We start from the raw sequence: 16,339 nt of genomic DNA, 5'->3' as shown, positions 1-16,339 counted from the left end.
CCATTCTGGACCCTAACCCATCAGCCATCCTGGACCCAAACCCATCAGCCAACCCTGGACCCTAACCCATCAGCCATCCTGGACCCTAACCCATCAGTCACCCTGGACCCTAACCCATCAGCCATCCTGGACCTTACCCATCAGCCATCCTGGACCCTAACCCATCAGCCATCCTGGACCCTAACCCATCAGCCATCCTGGACCCTACCTCAACCCATCAGCCATCCTGGACCCTAACCCATCAGTCATCCTGGACCCTAACCCATCAGCCATTCTGGACCCTAACCCATCAGCCATCCTGGACCCTAACCCATCAGCCATCCTGGACCCTAACCCATCAGTCATCCTGGACCCTAACCCATCAGCCATCCTGACCCTAACCCATCAGTCATCCTGGACCCTAACCCATCAGCCATCCTGGACCCTAACCCATCAGTCATCCTGGACCCTAACCCATAGCCATTCTGGACCCCAACCCATCAGCCATCCTGGACCCTAACCCATCAGCCATCCTGGACCCTACCCATCAGTCATCCTGGACCCGAACCCTAACCCATCAGTCATCCTGGACCCTAACCCATCAGTCATCCTGGACCCTAGCCCTACCCATCATCATCCTGGACCCTAACCCATCAGTCATCCTGACCCTAACCCATCAGTCATCCTGGACCCTAACCCTAACCCATCAGTCATCCTGGACCCTAACCCATCAGTCATCCTGGACCCTAACCCATCAGTTATCCTGGACCCTAACCCATCAGTCATCCTGGACCCTAACCCATAAGCCATTCTGGACCCCAACCCATCAGCCATCCTGGACCCTAACCCATCAGCCATCCTGGACCCTAACCCATCAGTCATCCTGGACCCGAACCCTAACCCATCAGTCATCCTGGACCCTAACCCATCAGTCATCCTGGACCCTAGCCCTAACCCATCAGTCATCCTGGACCCTAACCCATCAGTCATCCTGGACCCTAACCCATCAGTCATCCTGGACCCTAACCTAACCCATCAGTCATCCTGGACCCTAACCCATCAGTCATCCTGGACCCTAACCCCAGTTATCCTGGACCCTAACCCATCAGTTATCCTGGACCCTAACCCATCAGTCATCCTGGACCCTAACCCATCAGTCATCCTGGACTCTAACCCATCAGTCATCCTGGACCCTAACCCATCAGTCATCCTGGACTCTAACCCATCAGTCATCCTGGACCCTAACCATCAGTCATCCTGGACCCTAACCCTAACCCATCAGTCATCCTGGACCCTAACCCTAACCCATCAGTCATCCTGGACCCTAACTCTAACCCATCAGTCATCCTGGACCCTAACCCATCAGTCATCCTGGACCCTAACTCTAACCCATCAGTCATCCTGGACCCTAACCCATCAGTCATCCTGGACCCTAACCCTAACCCATCAGTCATCCTGGACCCTAACTCTAACCCATCAGTCATCCTGGACCCTAACCCATCAGTCATCCTGGACCCTAACCCATCACCATCCTGGACCCTAACCCATCAGTCACCCTGGACCCTAACCCATCAGCCATCCTGGACCTTAACCCATCAGCCATCCTGGACCCTAACCCATCAGCCATCCTGGACCCTAACCCATCAGCCATCCTGGACCCTAACCCATCAGTCATCCTGGACCCTAACCCATCAGCCATCCTGGACCCTAACCCATCAGTCATCCTGGACCCTAACCCATCAGTCATCCTGGACCCTAACCCTAACCCATCAGTCATCCTGGACCCTAACTCTAACCCATCAGCCATCCTGGACCCTAACCCATCAGTCACCCTGGACCCTAACCCATCAGCCATCCTGGACCCTAACCCATCAGTCACCCTGGACCCTAACCATCAGCCATCCTGGACCTTAACCCATCAGCCATCCTGGACCCTAACCCATCAGCCATCCTGGACCCTAACCCATCAGCCATCCTGGACCCTAACCCATCAGTCATCCTGGACCCTAACCCATCAGCCATCCTGGACCCTAACCCATCAGTCATCCTGGACCCTAACCCATCAGCCATTCTGGACCCTAACCCATCAGCCATCCTGGACCCAACCCATCAGCCATCCTGGACCCTAACCCATCAGTCATCCTGGACCCTAACCCATCAGCCATCCTGGACCCTAACCCATCAGTCATCCTGGACCCTAACCCATCAGCCATTCTGGACCCCAACCCATCAGCCATCCTGGACCCTACCAACCATCAGCCATCCTGGACCCTAACCCATCAGTCATCCTGGACCCTAACCCTAACCCATCAGTCATCCTGGACCCTAACCCATCAGTCATCCTGGACCCTAGCCCTAACCCATCAGTCATCCTGGACCCTAACCCATCAGTCATCCTGGACCCTAACCCATCAGTCATCCTGGACCCTAACCCTAACCCATCAGCCATCCTGGACCCTAACCCATCAGTCATCCTGGACCCTAACCCATCAGTCATCCTGGACCCTACCCTAACCCATCAGTCATCCTGGACCCTAACTCTAACCCATCAGCCATCCTGGACCCTAACCCATCAGTCCACCCTGGACCCTAACCCATCAGCCATCCTGGACCCTAACCCATCAGTCACCCTGGACCCTAACCCATCAGCCATCCTGGACCTTAACCCATCAGCCATCCTGGACCCTAACCCATCAGCCATCCTGGACCCTAACCCATCAGCCATCCTGGACCCTAACCCATCAGTCATCCTGGACCCTAACCCATCAGCCATCCTGGACCCTAACCCATCAGTCATCCTGGACCCTAACCCATCAGCCATTCTGGACCCTAACCCATCAGCCATCCTGGACCCAAACCCATCAGCCATCCTGGACCCTAACCCATCAGTCATCCTGGACCCTAACCCATCAGCCATCCTGGACCCTAACCCATCAGTCATCCTGGACCCTAACCCATCAGCCATTCTGGACCCCAACCCATCAGCCATCCTGGACCCTAACCCATCAGCCATCCTGGACCCTAACCCATCAGTCATCCTGGACCCTAACCCTAACCCATCAGTCATCCTGGACCCTAACCCATCAGTCATCCTGGACCCTAGCCCTAACCCATCAGTCATCCTGGACCCTAACCCATCAGTCATCCTGGACCCTAACCCATCAGTCATCCTGGACCCTAACCCTAACCCATCAGTCATCCTGGACCCTAACCCATCAGTCATCCTGGACCCTAACCCATCAGTTATCCTGGACCCTAACCCATCAGTTATCCTGGACCCTAACCCATCAGTCATCCTGGACCCTAACCCATCAGTCATCCTGGACTCTAACCCATCAGTCATCCTGGACCCTAACCCATCAGTCATTCTGGACCCTAACCCATCAGTCATCCTGGACCCTAACCCTAACCCATCAGTCATCCTGGACCCTAACCCTAACCCATCAGTCATCCTGGACCCTAACTCTAACCCATCAGTCATCCTGGACCCTAACCCATCAGTCATCCTGGACCCTAACTCTAACCCATCAGTCATCCTGGACCCTAACCCATCAGCCATCCTGGACCCTAACCCATCAGCCATCCTGGACCCTAACCCATCAGTCATCCTGGACCCTAACCCATCAGCCATCCTGGACCCTAACCCATCAGTCATCCTGGACCCTAACCCATCAGCCATTCTGGACCCCAACCCATCAGCCATCCTGGACCCTAACCCATCAGCCATCCTGGACCCTAACCCATCAGTCATCCTGGACCCTAACCCTAACCCATCAGTCATCCTGGACCCTAACCCATCAGTCATCCTGGACCCTAACCCTAACCCATCAGTCATCCTGGACCCTAACCCATCAGTCATCCTGGACCCTAACCCATCAGTTATCCTGGACCCTAACCATCAGTTATCCTGGACCCTAACTCTAACCCATCAGTCATCCTGGACCCTAACCCTAACCCATCAGTCACCCTGGACCCTAACTCTAACCCATCAGTTTCCTGGACCCTAACCCATCAGTTATCCTGGACCCTAACTCTAACCCATCAGTCATCCTGGACCCTAACCCTAACCCATCAGTCACCCTGGACCCTAACTCTAACCCATCAGTCATCCTGGACCCTAACTCTAACCCATTAGTCATCCTGGACCCTAACCCATCAGCCATCCTGGACCCTAACCCATCAGTCACCCTGGACCCTAACCCATCAGCCATCCTGGACCTTAACCCATCAGCCATCCTGGACCCTAACCCATCAGCCATCCTGGACCCTAACCCATCAGCCATCCTGGACCCTAACCCATCAGTCATCCTGGACCCTAACCCATCAGCCATCCTGGACCCTAACCCATCAGTCATCCTGGACCCTAACCCATCAGCCATTCTGGACCCCAACCCATCAGCCATCCTGGACCCTAACCCATCAGCCATCCTGGACCCTAACCCATCAGTCATCCTGGACCCTAACCCATCAGTCATCCTGGACCCTAACCCATCAGTCATCCTGGACCCTAACACTAACCCATCAGTCATCCTGGACCCTAACCCATCAGTCACCCTGGACCCTAACCCATCAGCCATCCTGGACCTTAACCCATCAGCCATCCTGGACCCTAACCCATCAGCCATCCTGGACCCTAACCCATCAGTCATCCTGGACCCTAACCCATCAGCATCCTGGACCCTAACCCATCAGTCATCCTGGACCCTAACCCATCAGCCATTCTGGACCCCAACCCATCAGCCATCCTGGACCCTAACCCATCAGCCATCCTGGACCCTAACCCATCAGTCATCCTGGACCCTAACCCATCAGTCATCCTGGACCCTAACCCATCAGTCATCCTGGACCCTAACACTAACCCATCAGTCATCCTGGACCCTAACCCATCAGTCACCCTGGACCCTAACCCATCAGCCATCCTGGACCTTAACCCATCAGCCATCCTGGACCCTAACCCATCAGCCATCCTGGACCCTAACCCATCAGTCATCCTGGACCCTAACCCATCAGCCATCCTGGACCCTAACCCATCAGTCATCCTGGACCCTAACCCATCAGTGATCCTGGACCCTAACCCTAACCCATCAGTCATCCTGGACCCTAACCCATCAGTCATCCTGGACCCTAACCCTAACCCATCAGTCATCCTGGACCCTAACCCATCAGTCATCCTGGACCCTAACCCATCAGTTATCCTGGACCCTAACCCATCAGTTATCCTGGACCCTAACCCATCAGTCATCCTGGACCCTAACCCATCAGTCATCCTGGACTCTAACCCATCAGTCATCCTGGACCCTAACCCATCAGTCATCCTGGACTCTAACCCATCAGTCATCCTGGACCCTAACCCATCAGTCATCCTGGACCCTAACCCTAACCCATCAGTCATCCTGGACCCTAACCCTAACCCATCAGTCATCCTGGACCCTAACTCTAACCCATCAGTCATCCTGGACCCTAACCCATCAGTCATCCTGGACCCTAACCCTAACCCATCAGTCATCCTGGACCCTAACTCTAACCCATCAGTCATCCTGGACCCTAACCCATCAGTCACCCTGGACCCTAACCCATCAGCCATCCTGGACCCTAACCCATCAGTCACCCTGGACCCTAACCCATCAGCCATCCTGGACCTTAACCCATCAGCCATCCTGGACCCTAACCCATCAGCCATCCTGGACCCTAACCCATCAGCCATCCTGGACCCTAACCCATCAGTCATCCTGGACCCTAACCCATCAGCCATCCATCCTGGACCCTAACCCATCAGTCATCCTGGACCCTAACCCATCAGCCATTCTGGACCCCAACCCATCAGCCATCCTGGACCCTAACCCATCAGCCATCCTGGACCCTAACCCATCAGTCATCCTGGACCCTAACCCATCAGTCATCCTGGACCCTAACCCTAACCCATCAGTCATCCTGGACCCTAACCCATCAGTCATCCTGGACCCTAACCCTAACCCATCAGTCATCCTGGACCCTAACCCATCAGTCATCCTGGACCCTAACCCATCAGTTATCCTGGACCCTAACCCATCAGTTATCCTGGACCCTAACTCTAACCCATCAGTCATCCTGGACCCTAACCCATCAGTCATCCTGGACCCTAACCCTAACCCATCAGTCACCCTGGACCCTAACTCTAACCCATCAGTCATCCTGGACCCTAACTCTAACCCATCAGTCATCCTGGACCCTAACCCATCAGTCACCCTGGACCCTAACCCATCAGCCATCCTGGACCCTAACCCATCAGTCACCCTGGACCCTAACCCATCAGCCATCCTGGACCCTAACCCATCAGCCATCCTGGACCCTAACCCATCAGTCATCCTGGACCCTAACCCATCAGCCATTCTGGACCCCAACCCATCAGCCATCCTGGACCCTAACCCATCAGTCATCCTGGACCCTAACCCATCAGTCATCCTGGACCCTAACACTAACCCATCAGTCATCCTGGACCCTAACCCATCAGTCATCCTGGACCCTAACCCTAACCCATCAGCCATCCTGGACCCTAACACTAACCCATCAGCCATCCTGGACCCTAACCCATCAGTCATCCTGGACCCTAACCCATCAGCCATCCTGGACCTTAACCCATCAGCCATCCTGGACCCTAACCCATCAGCCATCCTGGACCCTAACCCATCAGCCATCCTGGACCCTAACCCATCAGTCATCCTGGACCCTAACACTAACCCATCAGCCATCCTGGACCCTAACCCATCAGCCATCCTGGACCCTAACCCATCAGTCATCCTGGACCCTAACCCATCAGCCATCCTGGACCCTAACCCATCAGCCATCCTGGACCCTAACCCATCAGTCATCCTGGACCCTAACCCATCAGCCATCCTGGACCCTAACCCATCAGCCATCCTGGACCCTAACCCATCAGTCATCCTGGACCCTAACCCATCAGCCATCCTGGACCTTAACCCATCAGCCATCCTGGACCCTAACCCATCAGCCATCTTGGACCCTAACCCATCAGCCATCCTGGACCCTAACCCATCAGTCATCCTGGACCCTAACCCATCAGTCATCCTGGACCCTAACCCATCAGCCATCCTGGACCTTAACCCATCAGCCATCCTGGACCCTAACCCATCAGTCCTGGACCCTAACCCATCAGCCATCCTGGACCCTAACCCATCAGTCATCCTGGACCCTAACCCATCAGTCATCCTGGACCCTAACACTAACCCATCAGTCATCCTGGACCCTAACTCTAACCCATCATCAGTCATCCGGACCCTAACCCATCAGTCATCCTGGACCCTAACCCATCAGTCATCCTGGACCCTAACCCATCAGTCATCCTGGACCCTAACCCATCAGTCATCCTGGACCCTAACACTAACCCATCAGTCATCCTGGACCCTAACACTAACCCATCAGCCATCCTGGACCCTAACCCATCAGTCATCCTGGACCCTAACCCTAACCCATCAGTCATCCTGGACCCTAACCCTAGGGTCTTCACGTTGTCCTCCAGCAGTCTGCACCTACAACTGCAAACGTTACACCTTTCCTTTGTGGTTTTATCTGATTTTTAACTTGACTGCAGCTGTAAATAGTCTGAGTAAAGGAGGAAAAGAGTTTCCCTCGTATGACAGGTAGGCTTGTAAAACTGATTGTGAAGTAAGAATGCTGTTGAGCCTGGTTTTATGAAGACTTGATGATCCATCATTCTGGCTGCATGTGGTGCAGGAGCATCATCAGCTCAGGTCAAGAAAGTTCTGGGTTCAAGGTCAGCTTGTTTGCATGTTCTCTCTGTACTAGCCTGGGCTCCACACTGGCCCTCGCCCAGTCGCCCACTGGGAGCTCTTTATGGGTCAACAGCTGTTAGGAGACTGTTGGACCAGAGACCCTCCAAGAGTGCTGATATGGAGGACTCTGTCCACACGCTCCCTCCACCCTACAGGTGTTCTAGTAACCGTTAATGTCCCCTACCTGTGTGGGCGGAGCCAACTACTACTGCTATTATGAATGCACACTACATTGTCTCCATATGTCTAACTCCAGTGTGAGGCTGCTGCAGCGTCTCTCACAATGAGGAAGAGGATGAAGAAATGGTGACGATGATGAAGAAATGGTGATGATGACGAAGAAATGGTGACGATGATGAAGAAATGGTGATGATAACGAAGAAATGGTGCTGATGATGAAGAAATGGTGACGATGATGAAGAAATGGTGCTGATGATGAAGAAATGGTGACTCTTTCACTGCTGTCTGTTACAAAAGCACTCAGGAAACACTGCGCTCAATTCTTGTCAAACAGGAAGTGCTTTCAAAATAGAGGTCGACATGTCAATAACACCGTCCACCCATCCATCATCCATCATCCATCCACCATCCATCCATCCATCATCCATCCATCCATCATCCATCCAGCCATCCATCCATCCATCCATCCATCCATCATCCATCCATCCATCCATCCATCCATCATCCATCCATCCACCCATATAGTGAAGGTTAGTAGTAAAATTTGTGTCTGCTAAGTAGCCTCACTGACTTGTATAATAGACAGGTGCTGAGGGGTTGAGGCAATTTTATCAAGCGTGTTAGCCATCCTTTTCTTGGTAAAGTCACTGAGTATTGCGTCACTTCCTGTATCGTGTGAGTATTGCGTCACTTCCTGTCTCTTCTATCGTTCGTTGGTTGCATTGTGCACGGGGTGCCGTATTCACTTAATATTGAACACTTGGTGTGTTGTATTCACTTAATATTGAACACTTGGTGTGTTGTATTCACTTAATATTGAACACTTGGTGTGTTGTATTCACTTTACTTAAAATTTTGAACACTTGAGACATTCTAGTCACCTGATATCAACAGTAAGAAACAACCCATATTAAACAAATACAGGGCTTCGCCGATCACTAGCGTTAGCATGGCCTCACCGTCTGTTTCACCCGGTGTCTTTGTCTGTTCAGAGTGTGAAATGTTTAGTTACTCCTCTGCCTCCCTTAGTGAAGGGAATAGGTGCAAGAAGTGTAGTTTATTTATGGCTATGGAGGCGAGACTTAGCGAGCTTGAGACGCGGTTCCGCAGCTTGGAGTTAGCTGGAGTTGCGTCAGGTAGCCAGGGTAAGCTAGCTGCTGCGGAGCCGCCTAGCGTAGCTACAGCTAGCGGTCCCCCGGCAGCAGCCGAGCAGCCGGCTAGCCAGGGCGGCTGGGTGACGGTTCGTAGGAAGCGTAGCCCAAAACAAAGGCCCACGGTGCACCACCAACCGCTTCCCGTGGCTAACCGCTTTTCCCCACTCGGCGACACACCCACTGAGAAACCGACCCTGGTAATTGGCGACTCTGTTTTGCGCTACGTGAAGCCGACTCCAGCGACCATAGTTAAGTGCATTCCGGGGGCCAGAGCGGGCGACATAGAAGCAAATTTATGGCTGCTGGCGAGACGTAATCGTAAATTTGGTAAAGTTATTATTCACGTCGGAGCCAACGACACCCGGCTTCGTCAGTCGGAGGTCACTAAAATTAACTTGAAGTCGGTGTGTAACTACGCAAAAACGATGTCGGACTCCGTAGCATTCTCTGGTCCCCTCCCCAATCTGGCCAGCGATGAGATGTTTAGCCGCATGTCATCGCTTAGTCGCTGGCTGTCACGGTGGTGCCCCGAAAACCAGGTGGCCTTTATAGACAATTGGAGCACCTTCTGGGGAAAACCTGGTCTGATTAGGAGAGACGGTGTCCATCCCACTCGAGATGGCGCTTCTCTCATTTCTAGTAATCTGGCTAATTTTATTAGACCCAAAGTGACCTGACAATCCAGGGTCCAGACCAGGATGCAGAGTTGTGGTCTTACACACCTCTCTGCTGCTTCCTTAGAACCCTCATCCACCAACAATAACATATTTAACACTATAGAGGTAGTCTCTGTTCCACGGTTAAAAGTTCACCAAGCACAGAGCAGAGCGGTCAATCACCAAAATCTTATTAAAATTAATACTGAAGCACAAGTTGGAGAAACTAATATCACAATTAAGTGTAGACTGTTAAATATTAGATCTCTTTTGTGTAAATCCCTGTTAGTGCACGACCTGATAGCGGATCATCACATTGATTTATTTTGTCTTACTGAGACCTGGCTTCAGGAGGAGGAGTATGTTAGCTTAAATGAATCTACTCCTCCTACCCATCTTAATTATCATATTCCACGTGTTACTGGTCGAGGAGGGGGAGTGGCAGCAATCTATCACTCCAAGTTATTAATTAATCCCAGACCAAAACACAGCTTCAGTTCATTTGAAAGCCTGACTCTTGGCATCACTCATCTGAACTGGAGGACAGAAAAGCCACTTCTGTTTGTAGTAGTATATCGGCCCCCTGCTGGGCCACATTCAGAGTTCCTGTCTGAGTTCTCTGATTTCTTATCTGACTTGGTCCTTAGAACGGAAAAAGTCATTATCATTGGAGACTTTAACATCCATATGGACGTTATAAACGACAGCTTTAGAAATGGCTTCATTTCATTACTTGAGTCAGTTGGTTTCCTCCAGCAGATAAACCAACCAACTCACAGCTTTAACCACACCCTAGATCTAGTCCTGACTTATGGTGTTGAGGTAGAACATGTGTCAGTGTTCCCTCAGAACCCACTCCTGTCAGACCACTCTTTGATCACTTTTACATTTATGATTAAGGATTCTTCTATGCTCAGAACAAAGTCTTACTATAGCAGATGTCTTTCAGATAATGCTGTAGTTAAGTTTAAGGAAGTGATCCCTGTGCTGATCCCAGGACCACCGTGTGTTTCCCCAGGGATCAATCATTATAATCTGAGCCCTGCTGAGGTTGACTCTATTGCTGAAGGTGCAGCAACCTCACTGAGAATCACGCTTGATTCTGTTGCCCCCCTGAAAAAGAAAATAGTAAATCAGAGGAGGTGTGCCCCCTGGTATAATTCACATATCAGGACCCTCAAGCAGAAAGTGCGAAGACTGGAAAGGAAGTGGCATTCTTGTAAGATAGACAGCTACCATGTAGCCTGAAAGACTGTCTATTAGTTTACAAAAAGGCCCTTCGCAAGGCTAGAACAGCTTATTTTTCTTCTTTGATTGAGGAAAATAAGAACAACCCCAGGTTTCTCTTCAGCACTGTGGCCAAATTAACCAAGAGTCACAGTGTTTTAGATCCACGTATCCCTTCTTCCCTTAGTGGTGAAGACTTCATGAGCTTCTTCACTGATAAAGTTCTAGCTATCAGAGAGAAAGCTAACCAGGCCATCCCAACAACTGGACCATCACCAGATGTGCCGACTGTGGGAACATGCAGGGTCTCCAACGAGCCCTTAAGCTCCTTCAGCCCTATATATTTTTCTGAGGCGTCATCGCTAATTCAGAAATCCAAGACCACTACGTGTCTTTTAGATCCCATCCCAACACACCTGTTGAAGGATGTTCTACCACTGATAGGCAGTTCTATCCTGGACCAGATCAATGGTTCTTTAGTGTCAGGTTATGTACCCCGGTCCTACAAGGTGGCAGTGATTAAGCCGTTGCTTAAAAAACCATCACTGGATCCTGATGTCTTGGGAAATTATAGGCCAATATCCAACCTTCCTTTTATCTCTAAAGTTCTAGAGAAGGTGGTGGTGACTCAGTTACTGGAGCACCTGCAGAGGAACAGCCTGTTTGAGATGTTTCAGTCAGGCTTTAGAGCTCACCACAGCACAGAAACAGCACTTCTTAAAGTCACTAATGATCTTCTCATAGCTTCCGATCATGGACTGGTCTCTATGCTGGTTCTGCTGGACCTCAGTGCTGCTTTTGATACAGTTGATCACAGCATCCTGTTACAGAGACTGGAACATGTGATTGGGATTAAAGGGACAGCACTAGACTGGTTTAGATCATACTTATCTGATAGATACCAGTTTGCCCATGTCCACGGCGTTCCCTCCTCATACAGTAGGGTTAGCCATGGAGTTCCTCAAGGTTCCGTACTCGGACCAATCCTCTTCACATTGTACATGCTTCCCTTAGGGAACATTATTCGGCAGCATGGGATAAATTTTCATTGTTATGCTGATGACACTCAGCTCTATTTATCCATGAAACCCGAGGAGACAGAGAAGTTAGTGAAGCTCCAGACCTGTCTTAAAGACATAAAGTCCTGGATGTCTTCAAATTTCCTCCTCCTTAACCCAGGAAAAACTGAGGTCATGGTGTTTGGTCCTGAACCTCTCAGGGATAGATTAGATCACATGATCACTCTAGATGGTATCTCATTAACATCTAGTCTCTCTGTGAGGAATCTAGGAGTAACTTTTGATCAAAATCTCTCCTTCAACTCACACATTAAATTAGTCTCTAGAAGTGCCTTTTTTCACTTGAGGAACATCTCAAAGATCAGGAAGCTACTGATGCAGCCTGATGCTGAAAAGTTAGTCCATGCATTTGTTACTTCCAGGCTGGACTATTGTAACTCCTTATTATCAGGGTGTCCAAACAACTCTTTAAGAAGCCTCCAGTTGATCCAAAATGCTGCAGCCAGAGTTCTGACAGGTATTGACAAAAGAGATCACATAAGTCCTGTAATGGCGTCGCTTCATTGGCTGCCCGTTAAATTTAGAATAACTTTTAAAACCCTTCTTCTGACCTACAAGGTCCTCAGAGGCCTAGCTCCATCCTACCTGGAGGAGCTAGTGATACCCTATCAGCCCAATAGACCGCTCCGCTCTCAGAATGCTGGTCTACTTGTGGTTCCCAGAGTTTCTAGGAGTAGAATGGGGGGCCGAGCATTTAGCTACCAGGCCCCCCTGCTTTGGAACCAGCTCCCTGTCCAGGTACGGGAGGCTGACTCCATCGCTACTTTTAAGATCAGACTCAAAACCTACCTCTTTGAAAAAGCTTATTGTTACTAATTCAGTAGTTCCAGTTACTATCATAGACAGACAAATTATCATACTTAGGGGGTCGTCTAATCGTTAGGTCACATTCTAGCTATGCTGTTATAGGCCAAGGCTGCCGGGGTCCGGAAACATGATCACCTGACAGGCCTCTGTCACTCCACTGGGTCATGGTTTCCTCTCCTTTCCTCTCCTTTCCTCTCCTTTCCTCTCCTCATCAAGCAGACTAGTTATGCTGATTCTTGTGTAGTTTTTCTGCTTCTTCCCCCCCCCCCCCCCCCTCTATCTATTTGCAGGTATCACTGCCATCGGAGCTGCATAATGACCGCCGGCCCCGTTGAAGTGATTGTGCATATTTTTTGTGTGTGTTTCTGTGCTCTGTGCCTCTCCTCTCCCTCTCCTCTCCTCTCCTCTCCTCTCCTCTCCTTCTCCTTCCCTTCTCCTCTCCCTCTCCTCTTCTTTCCTCTCCTCTTTCCCCTCCTCCTCCTTCTCCTCTCCTCTACCTCCCCTTCACTCTACCTCTCCTCTCCTCTACCCCCCTCTCCTCTCCTACCTATCCTATCCTCTACCCTTCCTCCCTCCTCTCCTCTCTCTTTACCCAGCCGGCCATCAGCAGGAGGGTCCCCCTACATGAGCCTAGTCCTGCTCAAGGTTTCTTCCTGTTAAAGGAGTTTTTCCTTGCCACTGTTGCTTGTCTGGGGTCAGGCCCTGGGATTCTGGAAAGCGCCTTGAAACAATTTTGATTGTATAAGACGCTATATAAATAAGAGCAGTAGAGCAATAGATTTAGGAGATCATTCATTCCCGCTGCCATTTTCCTCCTAAACTCAGGTCCAGGAGGTAGATAGCAGCATTGGAATCTATTGTGACTACTGTTGTAAATGAGGATGATGATGGTCACCTAGGGTAGGGTGATTATGATGATGGTGCCATAGGTGTTGACGGTGTCTTTCATGGTTCTGACTATTGTACTGATCTTGGTTATCTCATGTATTGTCTGATATCTTTTTTCTTCTTATTACTATGGTTGTTGAACTGTATCGGTAAATGTGTATCGGGGTTGTAATATCAACCTGCCATTCCTTATTCTCCATGCCTTAACATTCAGTGCCCCCCCCCCCCCCCCCACCACCACCACCACCACCACCACCACACCAGGTTCTGTTGTGTGTTTTTGCCTGTCTTGCTGCGAAACCAGTCGCTCTTTGGGGACAAATAAAGTTGAAAGTTGAATTTGTACATTCTGCAATTGTTATTTTGTTTGTAAGATCACTTGACCTTCCTGTGTCTTCCATATATGGCCTGGCAGCAGATCCACTTCCTCTGTGCTCAGCCTCTATAAGAGCTGAGCAGCGGCAGACAGACAGACAGGCGGGCAGACAGGCAGGCAGGCAGACAGACAGACAGACAGACAGACAGACAGACAGACAGACAGACAGACAGACAGACAGACATGAAGCCCTCTCTGGCCGTCCTGCTGGTCCTGGTGCTGACGGTGCTGACGGTCCTCTGTGTGCCGCTGCCCCAGAGAACCAACCTCGACGAGCAGTTTGCAGAGGTGTGTTGTTGGTTCATGTGGAACTTCTGCTTTAGGAAGACCTTACAGAAGTAGACGCAGGTGAAGGAGATGTTCAGGTTTGATGTTTATCAAGGACTTCTTTTTCTCCGTAGAAATATCTGAGAACATTTTTCAACTTCAAAGAGGAAAATGGCTCAGTGGTGAGACGTGGGATCAGCCCTCTGAGCCAGAAGCTACGTGAGATGCAAGAGTTTTTTGGCTTAGAGATCACCGGGAGACTGGATTCTGACACACTGAAGATGATGAGCAAGCCTCGCTGTGGAGTCCCAGACATCAAGACTAGTGCTTATTCCATTTCTGGAAATGACCTCAAATGGAAGAAAAACCACCTCACTTACAGGTGAGTGGATTTCAGAAAGAGACCTCATGTCAACATCGGTGTGGTTGGTGATCTGTGTGTTCTCCTGGCCTCCAGGATAGAGAACTACAGCCCAGACATGTCTGTAGCTGAGATTGAGCAGTCCATAGACAAAGCTCTGCAGGTCTGGGCCAAAGTTACCCCACTGAGGTTCAGCAAGGTCTCCAGCGACCCTGACATCAAGGTGTTATTTGGAGGACAGTGTGAGTATGACAAGGACTGAGTAGGGGGGGCAACTTCGTCCTCGTGCTGCGTTCACTCGTCCCATCTGCATCTGAATGAGCTGCAACACCTGACGTGCTGATATTTTTTTATTAGACCATGGAGATTCCTACCCTTTTGATGGCCCCGATGGCACTCTGGCCCACGCCTTTGCTCCAGGCCCCGGCATTGGAGGAGATGCTCATTTTGATGAAGACGAGCTCTTCACATTCCGCTCACAAAAAGGTCAGTGTCCCGCGTTCCCGTCCACCTGGACTGTGCCGGCTGGGTGAGTGTGACGGTCAGGAGTTGGGACGGTCTTCTGAGTCTGTCTTTGCTGATACAGGTTATGTCCTGTTCTTGGTGGCGGCCCATGAGTTCGGACACTCCCTGGGCTTGTCTCACTCACAAGATCCTGGTGCCCTCATGTTCCCAGTATACACATTCCATGACCCAGACACTTTTGTTCTCCCCCAAGATGACGTCAGTGGGATTCAGTCTCTTTACGGTAAAAGCTGCTTCGGTCAAACACAGCTCTTTCTCACATGAATTTAAAATTTGAGTTTATAATTTCATGTATGCCCAGGCCCCAACCCTGAAGGTCCAGTGGATCCTGGAGTGACACGTCCAACCACGCCTGATGCCTGTGACTCAGATCTGGTCCTGGATGCTGTCACCACTCTGAGGGGGGAGATGTACTTCTTCAAGGGCAGGTGAGGCCCTCGCTGTATAACAGCCGCTCACATGATGTATCCGGACGCCGCGGCTGCTTTGATTCACACTGTTGATCATTTGATGGATGATGGATGGTTTCAGGTTCCTCTGGCGTCGCCCCTCTCAGAGTGACCTACCACAGCAGAGCCTGATAGCCAACTTCTGGCGTGGTGCTCCTGTCAACATTGATGCTGCTTTTGAGAATCCGGAATCAGATAGAGTCTTCCTCTTTAAAGGTGCAAACTTGTCTCTGTCTTTGTATCCGTCAGCATTTCCAAAGTAGGAGTAACTAATCCTCATGTCTCTCATCACAGACCGTCAGGTGTGGGCTTTCAGAGGTTATGATCCTGTCAGTGGCTATCCCAAGTCAATCTCCACTTTTGGTCTGCCAATGACAGTCAGAAAAATAGACGCAGCCCTTTATGACGAACAGTCTGGCAAGATCTTGTTTTTTGCCGGCAACATGCAATACAGGTGTGCAATTAGCAAACTAGCACACTATCATTGCTTCATTTGAACAGGAGCATGAAAGAGTCTAATACCTGTCTGTGGTTCCCCAGATATGATGAGGCCAAAAAAACAATGGACGAAGGATTTCCCAAGAGAATTGACCTGACTTTT

General features: G+C 50.6%; 2 protein-coding genes across 22 annotated transcripts in view; one reads left to right on the top strand and one right to left on the bottom strand.

The window, feature by feature from the left end:
* LOC130537196 (ribonuclease inhibitor-like) overlaps positions 1-16,339 on the bottom strand; it is a 267,517-nt gene that overhangs the window by 62,607 nt on the left and 188,571 nt on the right. The window lies entirely within an intron of this gene.
* The window catches only part of LOC130537202 (collagenase 3-like), a 2,469-nt gene continuing 337 nt past the window's right edge, over positions 14,208-16,339 (top strand). Inside the window, exons 1-9 of the mRNA XM_057053807.1 lie at positions 14,208-14,424; positions 14,538-14,785; positions 14,861-15,006; positions 15,122-15,250; positions 15,351-15,512; positions 15,591-15,717; positions 15,821-15,954; positions 16,033-16,192; positions 16,279-16,339. The exon at positions 16,279-16,339 is cut by the window's right edge and continues 43 nt beyond it. Of these exons, the coding sequence (XP_056909787.1) occupies positions 14,320-14,424; positions 14,538-14,785; positions 14,861-15,006; positions 15,122-15,250; positions 15,351-15,512; positions 15,591-15,717; positions 15,821-15,954; positions 16,033-16,192; positions 16,279-16,339 (1,272 nt within the window). The 5' untranslated portion in view covers positions 14,208-14,319. The remainder of the gene's footprint in view (positions 14,425-14,537; positions 14,786-14,860; positions 15,007-15,121; positions 15,251-15,350; positions 15,513-15,590; positions 15,718-15,820; positions 15,955-16,032; positions 16,193-16,278) is intronic.

The sequence above is a fragment of the Takifugu flavidus genome, chromosome 14 (genome assembly GCF_003711565.1).
Source record: "Takifugu flavidus isolate HTHZ2018 chromosome 14, ASM371156v2, whole genome shotgun sequence".
NCBI lineage: Eukaryota > Metazoa > Chordata > Actinopteri > Tetraodontiformes > Tetraodontidae > Takifugu > Takifugu flavidus.
Note: the sequence above shows the minus strand (reverse complement) of the source record. Positions and strands in the feature narration are given on the sequence as shown.